The sequence below is a fragment of the Schistocerca serialis genome, chromosome 2 (genome assembly GCF_023864345.2).
Source record: "Schistocerca serialis cubense isolate TAMUIC-IGC-003099 chromosome 2, iqSchSeri2.2, whole genome shotgun sequence".
Taxonomy (NCBI): Eukaryota; Metazoa; Arthropoda; class Insecta; order Orthoptera; family Acrididae; genus Schistocerca; species Schistocerca serialis.
Window position 1 is genome coordinate 758,433,065 of NC_064639.1, and position 18,512 is coordinate 758,451,576.

The 18,512-nt window shown below is 40.0% G+C and overlaps 1 protein-coding gene across 1 annotated transcript in view; it reads left to right on the forward strand.

Annotated features, from left to right (window-relative positions):
- The window catches only part of LOC126457965 (serine/threonine-protein kinase ATR), a 359,569-nt gene that overhangs the window by 146,861 nt on the left and 194,196 nt on the right, over nt 1-18,512 (forward strand). The window contains exons 15-16 of the mRNA XM_050094723.1: nt 3,811-4,062; nt 6,106-6,222. Of these exons, the coding sequence (XP_049950680.1) occupies nt 3,811-4,062; nt 6,106-6,222 (369 nt within the window). The remainder of the gene's footprint in view (nt 1-3,810; nt 4,063-6,105; nt 6,223-18,512) is intronic.

Genomic DNA, 18,512 nt, shown 5'->3' on the forward strand with positions numbered 1-18,512 from the left:
TAGCCCACGGAAGTCAAAGAATAAAGCAACGACGGTTTGGAAAATCTTATGGGAACGGCTAAAGCAGAAGCCTTACCATTCACAATTGCTACAAGCCCTGACACCTGATGACAAAGTCAAACGCTTTGAATTTTCGGCGCGGTTGCAATAGCTCATGGAAGAGGATGCGTTCAGTGCGAAACTTGTTTTCAGTGATGAAGCAACATTTTTTCTTAATGGTGAAGTGAACAGACACAATGTGCGAATCTGGGCGGTAGAGAATCCTCACTCATTCGTGCAGCAAATTCGCAATTCACCAAAAGTTAACGTGTTTTGTGCAATCTCACGGTTTAAAGTTTACGGCTCCTTTTTCTTCTGCGAAAAAAACGTTACAGGACACGTGTATCTGGACATGCTGGAAAATTAGCTCATGCCACAACGGGAGTCCGACAGCGCCGACTTCATCTTTCAACAGGATGGTGCTCCACCGCACTTCCATCATGATGTTCGGCATTTCTTAAACAGGATATTGGGAAACCGATGGATCGGTCGTGGTGGAGATCATGATCAGCAATTCATGTCATGGCCTCCACGCTCTCCCGACTTATCACCATGCGATTTCTTTCTGTGGGGTTATGTGAAAGATTCAGTGTTTGAACCTCCTCTGGCAATAAACGTGCCAGAACTGCGAGCTCGCATCAGCGATGCTTTCGAACTCACTGATGGGGGCATGCTGCTCCGAGTGTGGGAGGAACCTGATTATCGGCTTGATGTCTGACGAATCACTAAAGGGGCACATATCGAACATTTTTGAATGCCTAAAAAAACTTTTTGAGTTTTTGTATGTGTGTGCAAAGCATTGTGAAAATATCTCAAATAATAAAATTATTGTAGAGCTGTGAAATCGCTTCAATCATTTGTAATAACCCTGTATATAGCATCTCTGTATCCTTCACAGTGATCACTCAGCATCTGATACTGTTCACACTCCTTACATATCTGTCAGGTCTGGTAACATCACTAAACATGAACAACACTAATTCATTCTGGTGCCATTCTACCTGTCATAGAGGATTCCAGCTGTAATCACTTACATACACACTGATGGTGTGTACAAGTTTATGAAGTGACATCATTATGCAACCATGTCTTCCTGGTGTTTCGGTTTCTTTTTTTTTTTTTTTTTCTTTTTTTTTTTTTTTCAGACAGTCTTTATTCCTCATAAGGTGACAAGCAATAATGTACATCTTCTATTACTATAGCAAACAAGAAACTGGAAAACAATAGAAAGTGTTTACCTCTAACTCTGCATGGCACATTGTTCACAAAAGTTGAGTTTGGGTTCTCTGACTCTTCAAAATTAGCATTTCTGAAAAATCCCTGAAAAAAGTCTGGTGTCGTGTAAATATTAATGCATGTGTCACATAAATAAGTTCCACAGTTTTGACAGTGTGCAACAAGCAGTTATTGTTGTTATGTAATGAATAATAGCATATTCACACATTCACAGACTCACTTGTCTTTGGAGTTTCTTTTATTGTTGACCACTTCTCTCAATTAGTTTTGGAGCTTTAGGTAATAGAGCCTCAAAAATGTCTTGTAGCATAAACTTTTGGTTAAGAAGTATTTGAACGGGTTTTGTCTCTGAACACACTGTACCTTCAGTAAAATAATTAGATTTTTTTTTTATTTGGACCTGAGAACCAGGAATGTTACTGGCAGTGCAGTGGTTAGCACCCTTAACTTGCATTTGGAAGGATGATTGTTCAAATCCACCTCTGATCACCCTTGATTAGGTTTTCTGTGATTCCACTAAATTGTTCCAGGCAAATGCTAGAATGGTTCCTTTGAAACAGCACATTCCCCATTTTTGACATAATCCGAGCTTCTGCTTCATCTCTGATAACCTTATTGTCGATGGGACATGAAACCTTAATCTTCTTTCTTTCCTTCTTCCTTACTGAACTGTCCAGACACGATATATGACCCATCCTCACTATATCGTTTCTCCCATTACCTGTCTCCTTCTTCCCAAACTTCACAGTGGCTTTTCTGATTACTGTACAAGACTATTACTTCTTTGTGGACGAAATCAACATTTGTGGCCAGGTGAAATGGTCTCTGTTGGGATCTATGGCTTTTTCATTTTTTTAACAATGATTGGATTCCACAATATGGTTATAATTAAACTGAAGGTGTTCTGAGTGCTTCAGTGCAGCCCGTAATCACAGGATGCTGAAACATTATGTTCATTAATCTATATGCTCATGGGGTATGCTGGAAAAAAAATAGTGGTTCCAGTTTTGCCACAAGGTGAAAATATGGCACTTTTAAGTTGTCAGAACTTGGTGTGGATACAGGAAAAGGGAGAGACAATCAAACACTTGATAACAGTAGTTCTGGCATGTTTATTAGAATATAGTCATTAGTTAGAACGTGTTCAGTGTGGTCTCCTGACTCTGCAACATGCTGCATCCACAACACGGCATAGTCAACAGTTGCTCACATATCCGATGTAATCAGAGCGATATGTCATTGCATGCTGTCTTTCAGATTAGGAAGAGTCCAGCTACATCCCTGATAGATACGATCTTTCAGTTATCCTCACAACCAGATGTCACATGGATTTATGTAAGGGGGTCTGGAAGGCCACACATCTTGAGGCTGCCTAGAGATTCAGCCTATCTTGGGGCTTCATTTAGTGCACATTTTGAATCTTGTGGGGATACCAGTGTAAAATGAGCTGCAAAATCTTCTGAACTATTGACCAGGGGCGAGACAGTTCCCCCAAGCACTGACTGCAGAATTTGAGGCATGTGCTGCACGATTGGCTATGGCTGCAGCAACTTCATCAACTGCCATGGGAGTGGGTTGTCTTCCACTCCCTGATGCACCACCTAATTCACCTTTTCTTCAAATTTTGTGTTCATGCTTCTTAGCCCATTTGTCGACATGGGGCTTCTTCGCAGCTGTTTCTGTCGGCAATATTTCTGTATTGCAGCACTGCTATTGCAGCCATTTTGATAAAACAATTTTACTAGCAGTGCATGGTCTTTCTTCCCAGTAGCCATTGCGTCTCATACTGAAAACTTCACCTTTTTAACCCTTTACACTGACAGGCACTTCACAAAAGAAATCACCATGTGTTGCCAAGTGACAAAGAACGTGCTGATGTCAAAACATGAAAGATTTCACATTATGACTGCTTACAATGCCATATATGTTGTGAGTGCACTGATTAATGAACATAACTATGATGTTTCAGCATCCTGCAATGCTTATAGCTTTGTTCCACTGAATCATAATCAACCCTGGGGGAAAAAGGAAGGAGAGCAGTGACACTGAGATATTTAGTAGAACTACGCCAGCTGGCCGAGTGGTTCTAGGCGCTCTAGTCTGGAACCACGCGACTGCTACGGTCGCAGGTTCGAATCCTGCCTCGGGCATGGATGTGTGTGATGTCCTTAGGTTAGTTAGGTTTAAGTAGTTCTAAGTTCTAGGGGACTGATGACCTCAGAAGTTAAGTCCCATAGTGCTCAGAACCATTTGAACCATTTTTTTTTTTTTAGAACTATGCCAGTACTATTATGTGTTGTAAAATTTTATGTAAACTATTAATGTTACACGTGTGTTAAAAATTTGAAATGTACCATTCCTATATTTCCAAGGGTTTTGAAGCATATCTGTGACACTTGCTTAGTACCTTTTGAAGTGTAAATGATTTTAAATGTACATTTAGATTAGTTTGTAATAAAGACATTGTTGCAAATAAACTTAATATTATTGAAAATAACCTCAGAAATAGTTATATAAATTTTCTGTTCCATACAGGTCATAGTAATGTTTGCTGTACAGAGCCATTCCAAATCTAAGCGTAATTTTGTGGCAACGCTACAAGTAGCAAGCAAGCTATTTGGATTTGAGTCTGCTCGCACGCTATTACTACAAGAAGGCCATCGACTGCTTCCTTTCCTCTTTTCAGAAGTGTCGGTTCTGGGAGAATCCACATTGATGTTACTACTTGAACAAGTGGCAGAGCAGATCGATAATACAGGTGGAAAACTCATTCTGCAAGAGTTCCAGGTTGTTCTCATTTCATATTATTTTTTGTACAGATATTGTGTGTATTTAAATACAATTTCATAAAAAAATGGTTGCTCAACACAGAACGATTAGCTTTTTCCTCTAGTTGCTGCTACCCTTAGAGACCTTTTATGCTGCATTTTCCTTATTCCTTTTGAATTAAAAAAATGTTGTGTCGTGATTAATTCCTAACACACACCCTGTGTCAAGTATGAATAGGCTTTGTTCTGTCATAACTGTCTGCCACTTACTTCATTTTCAGTGTCATTACTTTGTTGCAACACATTTATTCATGCACATCACGCTACAGTACATGGCTCCTATTCGACAGATTCCCGGAAGAGATGCAACTGGCATGCGGATAGTAGATAAAGGTATATGGGTCAGATTAGATTGGGTGTACTTTCGTTCCAACAGATCCATAATGAGGAGGTCCTCAAGGATGTAGGACATATCAGAGAAATGAGAGAATGCAATAAATATTTACATGAAATATGATAATGTACCTTCCACAGATTTCAAATGAAATGTCCCTCATGGATGTGGAATAAGTGAAAAAAATCTTAAACATACTTTCATTTGAAAGGCAATAAATGACTTGTCACAGGACATGTAAATGTTCAGTACATTGTGCTACTTACTTGCAATAATAGTTTTATTGCACTGAATTTATACAGAAGTCAGATAGTACTGACACTCACATTATTTGAATTTTATGTACAGTCAAATAACAGAAATAACTTTTTGAAAATTTTACATGACTGATGCTCCAGAAGAAGAAAACAAAATCATATACACAATAGTTGGTTCTACGTAGAAATTAATTAGTGTATTAGCGGGAGTTGACCACCAATAAATCCTTTAAGCTTGTCTGAAACTGAACTTTATTAGTTGTTCAACTTTTTATGACAGCTGGAAAATTATTGAAAATGTGTGTTCCCGATTAAGATAAACCTTTCTGGACTGAAAAAAATGACTTTAAATCTATTTGAAGAGTATTCTTATTTATTTTATTTCATGAACTGTGCCATTGGTTTGAAAAAGATATATATTTTTAATGGCAAATTTCAATAAGGGATAAAGATATTGGGAAGCAGTAATTAGTATCCCTAGACCCTAAACAGGCCTCTGCAGGATGTTCTGTTATTATTATGCCCTACAAGTTTTTGAATGCAGAAAACTTTGGCTTGGCTTAATGAGTTACCCAAAACATAATCCCGTATGACATGTAATAAAAGTAATCATCGTATGATAGCTTTTTTATTTTTAATCACCTGTGTTTGGAATTGCAAATAGATATTTGTTTAAGCACTTCATCAGCTCTGTGGTATTCTCATTCCAGTTGAATTTATCGTCAATCTGTAATTCCAAAAATTTTGCACTGTCAATTTCTTCTATCTTTTTTTCATCATGTTTTAAGCATATACAGGCAGGAAACCTTGAATCGGCTAGGAAACATTTTTTAATGTTCTGTGAAAATTTCATTGATTGATCTTTCTAAGATAATATTTGATTTGCTATTTATTGCAATGTTTGTGTCACCTGCAAGCAAAACAAACTTGGGGTTTTGTAATGTTACAGATGAAAGGTCGTTGATATACATAAGAAAAAGTAATGGCCCTAAGATTGAACCTTGTGGGACACCACATGTAACTAGTTCCCAGTTGGATGATGCCTGATAGCTTAATACATGTCTCTTTCCTAATTACACCCTGTGTTTCCTGTCCGAGACATATTAAGTCCTACACAATAGCTTCCATTAATTAAATATTATAATATGACTGTCTTTATAGTTATTATTTTATGATCCTAATTTACAATCATGCTTCATATTTCTTGAGTTAGCGGATTTAAATGTTCAGACTGAAAGAAATTTTGCAGATGTGAATGTACAGGATCATAGTAACTGTGTTAATTTGTGACTATTTTTGTATATTGTAACTTGATTGTTATTGATAGATGAAATTTATAATATTATATTTGAAGCAGCTTGCTGCAATCTGATGAAATTATTATCACAGCAGTATGTATTTTTGTGTTTAGTACATATACCCATACATCATTGTGAATGAGAGTGAGGAAGTCATTAGCTCCTCTGTGGCAGTAATTGAGAAGATAACTGGGCAGCCAGTACGCAATTTGGTTTTCAGTTCCTTCAAGGTATGCAATTATTATTCTATTAATTATGTTTAATGTTTTTATTGATCACCAATCTATATTTGTTAAATAATGTCTTTGTTTTGGTAGCTGTTACTATTAATACATAACCATATTAATGGAACTTTCTCCATCATGTATGACTTTTCACCTCTGGCAGTGGTTTTTAATGTGAAAAATGACAAGTTGCATCATGGTTCTGAGTCCTGTTAAGTGTAGGTTCCTTTATGATAGCCTGGATAAGACATTTCAAAGGTTAGAGGAAGGCAACAGCATATTGCTTCCAGCAGTAACAACCTAAATGAATAGAAAAGCATTGTAGCATCTTAACCGATCTTTGATTTGATGACAGGTTCATCTTTTTTTGTATTGATATGACTAGTGGTCAATAATACATAACAGCAAAATGTGAAATTCAGTGTGACAAAAACAAACTCAGAGCGTGACAGTGAAATTGTTAATTACAAGTTTTTAAAAATCTATTGGAGAAGAAAGACATAAGTTGATGACATTTCTTGCACAAATAAATAGTGATATTTTAAATTGTGTTATCTTTTCAGTCTCAAAATATGTGTTCTGAATACTCATTAAAATGGGGAATGGAATTTGAGTTCGGTTGTGAGCTTGTTACATCACTATTTTGATGATATAAATCTTCTAGAGTGTCTCAAACTTATACGAGGTGTGGCTAGAAAAAAACCGGACTAGTACTGGTGAAACAATAAAACGAATGCAATAAGGCTGAAAGTCGCGTGGCCTGTCACGTGACTCTCGCTCCGCCTACTGCTCGAGTTTCATCTGCCTCCTGCACTCAGTCTGCCCGTGGCGTCTGTTTTAAGTAGTTGATGTTTTGTCTGTGCGTCGGAAAATGTTGAGTGTACAGAAAGAACAGCGTGTTAACATCAAATTTTGTTTCAAACTAGGAAAATCTGCAAGTGAAACGTTTGTAATGTTACAACAAGTGTACGGCGATGATTGTTTATCCCGAACACAAGTGTTTGAGTGGTTTAAATGATTTAAAGATGGCCGCGAAGACACCAGTGATGACACTCGCACTGGCAGACCATTGTCAGCAAAAACTGATGCAAACATTGAAAAAATCGGTAAACTTGTTCGGCAAGATCGACGTTTAACAATCAGAGCAGTGTCTGAGTTAACAGGAGTTGACAAGGAAAGTGTTTGGCAGTTTACCGATTTTTTCAATGTTTGCATCAGTTTTTGCTGACAATGGTCTGCCAGTGCGAGTGTCATCACTGGTGTCTTCGCGGCCATCTTTAAATCGTTTAAACCACTCAAACACTTGTGTTCGCGATAAACAATCATCGCCGTACACTTGTTGTAACATTACAAACGTTTCACTTGCAGATTTTCCTAGTTTGAAACAAAATTTGATGTTAACACGCTGTTCTTTCTGTACACTCAACATTTTCCGACACACAGACAAAACGTCAACTACTTAAAACAGACGCCACGGGCAGACTGAGTGCAGGAGGCAGATGAAACTCGAGCAGTAGGCGGAGCGAGAGTCACGTGACAGGCCACGCGACTTTCAGCCTTATTGCATTCGTTTTATTGTTTCACCAGTACTAGTCCGGTTTTTTTCTAGCCACACCTCGTAGCCACATGTGAAACGATCAGTGATCTGTGTTACAGAACATGACTTCAGATATTCAGGGAAGACAAGTACCAACAAATACATTAAAATTACTTTAACAATAATGTGAGCATGGATATGGATATTATGGATATTATGGAAATGATCCTTGCTTCCGTCCCCGATCTCCTGCCAGGGGAATGTGTTTGGTGAGCATGACTCTCAGCCATTGTAACATTTATTCCCTTCCTGTCTCACAATTCAGTTCCCTGACTGTTTATCCCTTTGACTTAACCTTCAACAGATACCATCTTTGATATTGCAAAGGAAATTCTATATTTGTTCATATTCGTACCATATTTGTTCCATCATGGTATTAAGTGCATTTGGCCACTAGAGGTTGTCTCGAGGACTATCATACGTACTTCACTAGATGTTCTTTCAGAGTCAATTCTGCTCTTATAATAGACTCAATAATTATGTAAAATAAGTGAATAAGCTGTAGAGAATCGGGTTTTCTGAAGATAATATGAAAATCACTGAGTAAAGTACAAGCAGGTGCTTCATTCCAGCAAGGTGGATGATCAGTGAAATGTGTGGTCTCTGCTTTCTGTTATTCAATTTTACTTTTCTTGTTAAATCCTACACACCTTTCAGTTTGTCCAAAAAATTGCCCCTATCACTGGGTTTGACTTTCCACTTCAAAAACATTTTCAGTAGTGCAAACCACAGTTAAAGGCCTTCTGGTACACAGCAGGATAGCCAGTCTATCTGAGGGATTGTGAGGTATGTGTATGTTGGTAGGTGCTGACTATGCAGGGAATGCTGCCAGTGCTGTTCCTTCCATGAATTCCCTGTAGTGTGTGTGTACCTTATTTGGGACACAGGACTCTGAATGATGACCTCCATGCCAGAGGGCAGTTGCGGGAGAGGTCCTGGTGGGGCTTGGTGGCATTCAGGCGAACCAGTCACATAAAAAAGAATTAAATTGAACCATGCTGATGGCCATATGGTTTCGGTGGACTCGTCAGAGTGATCGACTCATTTCAGTATAACCCCAATACTGTTCCCTCAGTAAGTATAAATTGAGATGAAAACCGACCTGTGAAACAAAGAGGGAGATATATGGCTCAATTCCTGGTCTGTACCACTGGTAGTGAATCCTTCTCAAATGACAGCCATAATTATTGTGGAGGAAATTGAAGACAAGTTTTGTGAAGTCACCTCAACAAACAAAATGCGGAGTGGATCTATACTGATTAAAACAGCCTCACAGCTTTCTTCACTCAGTCACATACCATTAAGCTTGATAAATTTGGTGACATTTTTGTCACAAGTACCCATCACGGGATCTTAATATAGTCAAGGAAATGATGTTCCACAGGGACCTCATACTTCAAATGGATCAGTAATGAGATGCCAATTTGGAACATTATGGCATCCATTTTATCAAGTGGGTCCAGTGAGGGCCTAAAATTAACAATGTAGACAGCAGAGCATTCATCTTAGGTTTTGAAGGTGACTTCCAGATAAAGTTAAGATTGTGGTTTACCAATGTGATGTAAATCCTTATGAGGTGTTTAAGAATATGAAATTTAACCACATAATATTTAGTTTTATGAATAAATCTGTCTGTAGATATTGCAGATGAACACTGCACAGGTATACCTCCTGTGTATAACCACCATAGTGCACCAAATATGTTGAGAATCACCCCCCTGATCACAACCTGCTGTGTCACAAGAGGTTGAACAAAATATGTATGTTCAAGACTTTTTATCATCTAACATATCAAGAAGGCAGGAACAACTTTCCAGATGAGAGCAAGCTACTCACAAAATGTAAGCCTTCCATCATATACCACGAGGACCATGTCAGTGAGCTGTAGTGGCAATCTTAAGTCATCCATTTGTATGAGGGAAGGTACTCCTCCCTCCCTCCCTCCCTCCCCACCTCCCCTTACCAGTACATCTGCACAGTGTATCATGGTCCCCTCTGTTATCATATTAAAGCTGTATAGTTGACTGACACCTCGGGTATTTCCCTCCTGGCCATACTACCCAAACCATCGCATCCCTGCTCCATAATGACAGCCAGCAGCTGCAAGAAATGTGAAAATTTGGCTACAGAATAGCCCACTCCTCATCTTTACTAGGCTCGTATCTGGATACTCTTTCGTACTGAATCCATATTTTGTATGGCGGAGGAGGCCATTGAGGAGAAGAAGTTACTACATTGCAGGCAGACCCAACAGCACTCATTTAAGCTTGATTTCGCCACCACAACTATTCAGATCATGCACATAGCTGACAACCAGCATGTGGTAGTGATTTTGATTAAAAATTGCATCCTTTTTGCACTGCCATTGAACACACATGCAAACATAATCCAGTGGAATTGTAATGCCCATTATCGCCACCTTGCTGGAATGAAGCACTTGCTTTTACTGTACTCAGTGATCTACATATTATCTTCAGAAAACCTGATTCTGTACAGCATAGTCACTTATTTTACATAATTATTGAGTCTGTTATAAGAACAGAATTGACCCTGAAAGAACGTCTAGTGAAGCATGTATGATAGTCCTGGAGACAACCTCCAGTGACCAAATGCACTTAATACCATGATGGAACAAATATGGTATGAATATGAACAAATATAGAATTCTCCCTTTGCAACGTTCCTTGCCCCATACCCAAGGAAGAGATGACAGACCATGAGATCAATTTGATCTTCCAGCTACCCCACACTCTTCCTTTTACTGATTGATTTTAATGCTCAGAAGCATTTATGGGGCAGCTCTAAAACCACTGAATGTGATATTTATTAGAGCATACGTTTTTAAATATTGAACTTTGCGTACTGAACAATGGCTCCTCTGCTCATTTTTGTTGAACACACAATTTTTTTCAATGGAAAGCTCACAAAGCTCTCCTTGACAGGCTGTTTTTTTTCTGTTACGCCAAAACTCAACTGGATAGCCCTTGCAATGGATTCTTAGGAACTTTGACTGGCACATATTCAGCACTTCCATAACACCTGTTACACCTCCCATGATACTGTTGAAGAGACCCTCAAACAAGATCCTACACTCAGCAGAACTGCCAATTTCCTGAAAATCCTCCATCGGAGGCCAGTCCCTTGGCGAATACAGGAGATCATCACAGGCATTAAATGTCGGAGAAGGACACTTTGATTTTATAAGCACCATCCGCTGAACAACAATTATGATCTCTAAATATCTCCAAGCCAGAGCCCGCTGCCTTTTAAAATGGCAAAAGAAGGAATGCTGGGTAAGTTTCAGTTACAGTGTTCCTCCTGTTACACTCTCATTGCTTCCCATCTTGTAAATCTCTTCCTCCTTTCCTGTCCTAAAGTGGGCTGCAGTTTGAGTTGGTAAATTGATTTAATTGCTAACAAGAGGTCTCTTATTGATAATAACTATTTCCTGTTACTGTTGGTTTTCTGCACTAGAATCAGACTTTACTGTTCTCAACTGAGCTATCTGATCAGCAAGTTACTAATACCTTGATACATTTCATATGGCTAGCTGTTTTATCATCAACAGACAGATTGTGCCAAAAGTGAAATTTTTGCTTTTGATCCATACAGTCATTCACCATGACTACTCTCCAATGACTCTGTTGATATACCCCTACTGTCCATGGTGCTAAGCACAGAGCAAAACCCACCCATTGTTGTGGCCAGAGGCGCAGTTTCATTTATTCTCACAACATGCTGATACTATTGCTTGCTAGGCTCGTATATGCATATCAGTATTCAGATGAACTGTGAGAACAGTTGACTTATAGTATCTACCATCAGAACTAGTACCTCACTCTCACAGATATGGGTCCAAATTACAGTGTACTTTCCATCAGTATATGCGACAGCCTAAGCAGACAGGCCAGTTTAAACTTTTGTGTCCCGCACTGTCTTGATAACACGTCCTGGGGTTTTGACCAATCTAGCATTTTATAGCTCTACAAAGCTCTCGTTTTATCATGTTTGGATTATGGCAGCTTGGCTTATGTATCAGGAGCACCATCAGCACTATGGTTCCTAGATGCTATTAACCATTGTAGAACCAGACTTACGACTGGGCCCTTCTGGATTAGCTCTGTGGACGACCTCATGATAGAGGTGTAGAGGTAGGGTTCCTCCCTTTACATATCAAGTACCATCAATTACTCATCTACGCCATATATGTCCGTAGCTGTCCAGAACACCCAGATCAGTAGCTCCAGTTTCTGATGCAGAAGTGAGACTTCCAAAAAAGTGGCCTTGGGTGGGAATATGAGCTTGGGTACAATCTTATCATTTCTGACTTCTACTTATTTCCTGTCAGTACGTCACATGTGGGAACACCCTGATGGAGCACGATGTACCCCAGATTTCACCTTGGTGTGTATCTTGTCCCAAGGGATGTGATAGACTGCTTGGATTTCCATAAGTTATTCCTCACGGTATTGTGTTAGTTCCCCAATTCAGATCTCATTTATATAGGTAGCTCATGAGTTGAAGATCAGAAGAGCTGCACCTCTACATCCACCAGTGTCAATGAGCAACACTGCCTGCCTATGTTGCAGTGTCTTAACAGAATATTGGTGGCCATAATTATGTATGCCGTTCACTACATCCACACCCCGTCACATGAGTTTTTCTTAATCTACAGTGACTGTATGGACAGCCACACAGGCTGTAGCCCACTGTTATTCCTGGCATCCTTTAGTAACCCAAATGTAAGATTTCCTCTTAAACTTCCACGACAACTGGAAGACAGTAGTATTCCTCTGCTCACCCAGTCATTTTGGGGTCCCAGGGAATGAATTTATCAGTCTGCTTGCCAAGAAACCTAATGAGAAGGATGCTCTGGAAATGAAGGTACCAAGCTCTAACATTGTACATGAGTACAGTTGTTTGGCAGTCTTCCTTTCGGCCATCTCACTGGGAATTCTGAATCTTTTGTCACCACTGTTTTCGTCACAGCAGTCACTCCTGCGTAATATCTTACAGAGTGGATTGTATACTTCAACTGAAACATTCCTGCTGGCTGCTAGGGGGAAAGGAGTTTGGCATACTGCAAAATTTGTAGCCCAGAGGACCTTCGGCTGCCCCAAAAGAGGAACATCCCAAATCAGTTTTAATAATACAGTGAGTCTTTATATTTATTTTTGAAAATGTTTTACGCTCTTCCTATTAGGTAGCCGAATCCTCAACTGTATTTACACGGTACAGTGGCCAAGGGAGACTGGTCAGGTGGGGGTGCACCTTCTGCCGCATGACAAGTTGCGTTGGGTTTTAGATTGCTCCCAGCTGACATCAATCCCACACTATTATCTTTTACCCCCTGACCCCTTTATTGATTCATTCTTAACACCCCTTATGGCTGCCTTATGCCAGTTTTCTTTTAGCCCCTCTCCCCCCCTTTCCCATCCCCACTCCCTTTGCAGGTGGTTTAAAATTGAGCGTTTGTCCATGTTTCTGGGCCACAGTAGTTTGATCCCTTAAGACCCCACAATCCATCTGTTCATTAGTACATTTGCTTTATAAGAAATGCCATGACTTAATATGCTTGTTTCTTGAATCGCAGTCCTGCGGTATGCTGCTGCTGTTATTCCTGCACACTAGAAGTAAGATACAGCATAGGGTTATAGATAGAGGAATGCTAAATGAAACATGTTTGTTTGCCAGAAGGACTATTTGTGAAGCCTTCAGTGACTACCATAGCAGAATCTCAGTGTTCAGACACTAAACTATGAGACAGGAACTGAAATTGAGGACACCAAAGCAAAGCCGTAACCATATTTTTACATTTTCTTTTACAAAGGAATATCTACACCAGTTTAATTAATGTACTATTAAAAGATGACTGATATAGATATTAGTCCATTCTGGAAACATCCCCCAGGCTGTGGCTAAGCCATGTCTCCGCTATATCCTTTCTTTCAGGAGTGCTAGTTCTGCAAGGTTCGCAGGAGAGCTTCTGTAAAGTTTGGAAGGTAGGAGACGAGGTACTGGCAGAAGTAAAGCTGTGGGTACCGGGCGTGAGTCGTGCTTCGGTAGCTCAGTTGGTAGAGCACTTGCCCGCGAAAGGCAAAGGTCCCGAGTTCGAGTCTCGGTCGGGCACACAGTTTTAATCTGCCAGGAAGTTTCATATCAGCGCACACTCCGCTGCAGAGTGAAAATCTCATTCTGGAAACATCCCCCAGGCTGTGGCTAAGCCATGTCTCCGCTATATCCTTTCTTTCAGGAGTGCTAGTTCTGCAAGGTTCGCAGGAGAGCTTCTGTAAAGTTTGGAAGGTAGGAGACGAGGTACTGGCAGAAGTAAAGCTGTGGGTACCGGGCGTGAGTCGTGCTTCGGTAGCTCAGTTGGTAGAGCACTTGCCCGCGAAAGGCAAAGGTCCCGAGTTCGAGTCTCGGTCGGGCACACAGTTTTAATCTGCCAGGAAGTTTCATAGATATTAGTGTTAGTTGCATGGGAAGCGGATGGAAATTGTAAAAACTGAACAAACCTCTAAGTATCGGCAGCTATCCTAAAACGTTCTATACAGAGTTTCCGTATTAATCAACAATAATACACAGCTCAACAAAAGTTTGCAATGTTATCGTAAAATGTAGTCTACAGTGCTAGAGGTCTCATTGACCTAGGCACTTCATGTGTTTTCCAGTTACATCCCATACACTGGATAGTGTTGACTACTGGCACTATTTGTGGCTATTTCGCAGCTGTGTAAACATACTGCTGCCAAAGCAGCACACTGCGAGCAGTCCAGTATCAACAATAGCTTCATTCAGTTTGTGTTTATCACTGCAGTAACATGTCACAAAGAGGCATAGAACACTTTGATAGAGTCATGGTAGTGGCTTTACTTTCAGCAGATCATACACAACAAGATGTTGCTGATCGGTTATGTGTCATTCAAAGTGGTGTGTCTAAGGTGTGGAGAAAGTACAGAGAGATGGGAAATGAGAATGATAGACTTTACAGTGGTCTGAGAATGATAGACTTTACAGTGGTCATCCTCGTATGACATCACCAATGCAGGATCATTTTCTCCAACTGTTGGCTCCCATGTGCCCAACATCAACTGCCAGAAATATTGGAAATGACTCCTCCCGGGCAACAGGGATTTGATCTTAAACCAAACAGTGTGTAGAAGATTGCATTGGCTTGATCTTCATTACTGAAGACCAATGGGAGTTTTGCTCTGAATCAACGGAACTGACAAAATTGAAGGACCTGGCTTTTGCTCATCATTATTGGACCGTTGCAGAATGGAGTACTGTCATGTTTGCTGATGAGACCAGGATCGGTTTGCAACCAAACACTAGATGTGTTATAGTTTGGAGAAGCACTATTATGACACTAGGAATTCTGATACGTTCAGGAAGTCCATCCATTTGCAAGCGTAATATTCTGAACGGCAATAATGATGGGACGGCGGACTCCTGTAATTCCCATCTATGGCAATTTGACTGGTCCCCGATACCTTCAAAGGGTCCTACAAACGATTATAAGGCCTTACAGATGTGAAGTCAGTGACAACTTCATCCTGGTCCATGACAATGCAAGACCACACCATTCTCCAGCAGTGTCTTAGTATCTTCAGAGATGCAGTATCAACCAAATGCATTGGCCAGCACAGTCCCCAGACATGAATGCAATTGAGCATGCATGAGACTTGTTGAAGGTGGTCATTGCACAGTGTCCAAGTCCACCTGGCAATCTTCAGGACTTCACTGAAGCTGCCATTGAGGAGTGGACCCTCATACCCCAAGATAAATTTGATGGTCTCATCCAGAGTGGAAGAACTCATCTGTGTGTGGGAAGGACATACTCACTGCTAAAGACTGATAATCACATCATCTTAAGATAAAGATTTTTCACTGTTGTTTCCAAGATGTACACTGGGGAGAGAGCCTGCTTTGTTTTGTAAGGATCTTTCTTAACTAACGAAAATTGTTCTTGTTTTCAGAAGAAACTATGTTTATTTTGTTAATAATGTATTGTACGTACCACAGTTGATGTTCTGTACGAAATCATTGTAGTAAACTCAGTGATATTCCAAACTTTTATTGAGGTGTGTACATTGTAGAGCCAGCGAACAAAAACTGTGCCCAATAGATGAAAGAAAGCACAAGTCACACTGGTCTATGAGAAGGGTAGCACAGGTGATTGACAAAACTGCACTTCAATATCCTTGACTTCCATCTGATGCTGAATCTTAAAACTTGTCTGATTTAAAGGTAATGAGGTATCTTGAACAGAGTAACCCCGTTCACACCACCAGCATAGATTCCAAAAACATTGGTGACACCGTACCCAAGGCACGTTTCTCACATGACATCCTGAAAGTCACGGATCAAGTATGTCAGGATGATGCAGCGTTAGTGACTTCCCAAAAGAATCTGACTCAGTACTGAATCTATGCTTATTACAAAACCACCATTGTATTAGATCTCAAGCAAAATTTGCAACTGGTTTGAGGAATTCGTGGCAGGGAGGATGTAGCATCCTGTTTTTGATGGAGAGTCACCAACAGGTGTAAAAATAATATAATGCATGCCCTAGAGAAATGTGATGGGACCCTTGCTGTTCATGTTAAATGTTAATGACTCAGGAGACTTCTTGCCTATAGTGCAGTTCTATATAATAAAGAACCATCTGGAAAAAGCAGTATAAATGTTCATTCAGATCTTGATAAGGTTTCAAGCTGCTGAAAAGCTTGGCAACTTGCCTTAAATGTTCAGAAAGGTAAATTTGTGCAATTCATAAAAAGAAAATATGTAGCATCCTGTGAATAACAGTGAGTGATAACTGGAATCAGTCAACTCATGCAAACACTTGGCTGTGAAAATTTGTGGGGATATGAAATGGAACAATCATTTAGGCTCAGTAGCAGGTAAAGCAGGTGGCAGCCTTTGCTTCATTGGTAGGATACTTTGAAAATGCGGTCAATCTACAAAATGCTTGCGTGACCTGTAAAGTTACTGACCTTTTACTTTGTGTCATAAGCCTTGTGGATGTCCATCATCACAAATCTTTAGCTAAGTAATATGTTTGTTTAATGTAAATAAGTAGACCTTATACCACAACATGGTCAAATTCACATTTTGTTCACTTGCACCTTATAGTTGGTAAGTCTGATAGTGAGTGTATCACATTAAACACTTCATAAAATCTGTGAGTGGCTTAACAGAGTTTTTTCAAGTATGATGGACATAGCAACTTTACAGTGTAACTACCGAACAATACCAATCTTGAAACGGACACTTTTTAGCAACATTGAATTTTGAAGTGCATATGTGCTACAGGTATTATAAACCATGAATATTTCTTTACATAAAATGTTTTCATAAGAGCTAAATATACTGTCAGCAACTGAGAAATTACAATGGAATAATGAATTTTAATGAAATACTGTTTGAATATGGAATTAGTTATTTAACATGATTATTGTACATGTACTGGTAATGAAAAGAGGCCAGAAAAGAAAAAAAAAGTAATATTGGCACTAGGACTGGTATGAGAACAAATAGGCTACTCCCACTGTGCTGTAGTACAGACTCATACTAGAATATTAATCAGGTATGTGGGGCCTGTTCTAAGAAGTACAAGGGGTATTGAATGTATGCAAAGAAAGGCAGCACAAGTAGTCACAGGTTTGTTCAACCTGTGGGAGAGCATAATTGAGATGCTGGAAACCTTAACTGGCCGATGCCTGAACAGACATAAATTATCCCGTGAAAATGTACTTTCAAAGTTGCAAGAAGTGATAAATGTAGAAATATGCTGCAGTTCTTCTGTAGGGACACAAAGATGAAATTAAAGATCAGTTATAGCCCTTATTAAAAATTCAGGGTGGAATAATGTCAATATTATGAAACAGATAGATTGCTATTCACCATATAGCAGAGAGAAGCAAAAAGACTGTTGGTGCACTTGTGGAATAGAAGGCTGTGGTGTGGAAACAGGAAAGGGAATAGGTGGATGAAGGACAATGACCAACAAAGGCTGAGGCCAGGAGGGTTTTGGAAATGTCAGATTTATTGCAGGGAGAGGTCCCACCAGCACAATTCAGAAAAGCTGGTGTTGATAGGAATGATCCAGATGGCTTAGGCTATGAAGCAGTCATTAAAATGTGTTGGTGGCTATTAATTCAGACAGATAGGTGTTGGTTGTCATGCCCATGTAGAATGAAGCACGGTGGTAGCAGCTTAGCTGTTAGATCACATGACTTGTTTCATAGGTAGCCCCACCTTTAATGAGATAGCTAATGCTTGTGACTCGACTGGAGTAGGTGTTGTTGGGAGGGTGCATGGGACAAGTCAATTACAGGGATATTAGCCTTGAGGAAAGGGGTTGGGAGCAGGGATTGTGTAGGTATGGATGAGGATATTGTGGAGGTTTGGTGGGTAGTGGAATATCACTGTGGGAGGGGAGGATAGTGGATAGGACATTCCTCATTTCAGGACATGACGAGAGGTAATTGAAACCCTGGCAGAGAATGTAGTTCAGTTGCTCCACTTCTGGGTGGTGCTGAGTCACGAGGAGACCACTTCTGTGGCTGGACAGTGAGACTTTGGGAGGTGATGGGCGACTGACATGGGATACCTTACCTTTTGCCCCATTCCCAAATTCAATCTTACTGGACTTAAAAACCTTGTCTCCTTGTCCCAGTCCCCACAGTGGAAA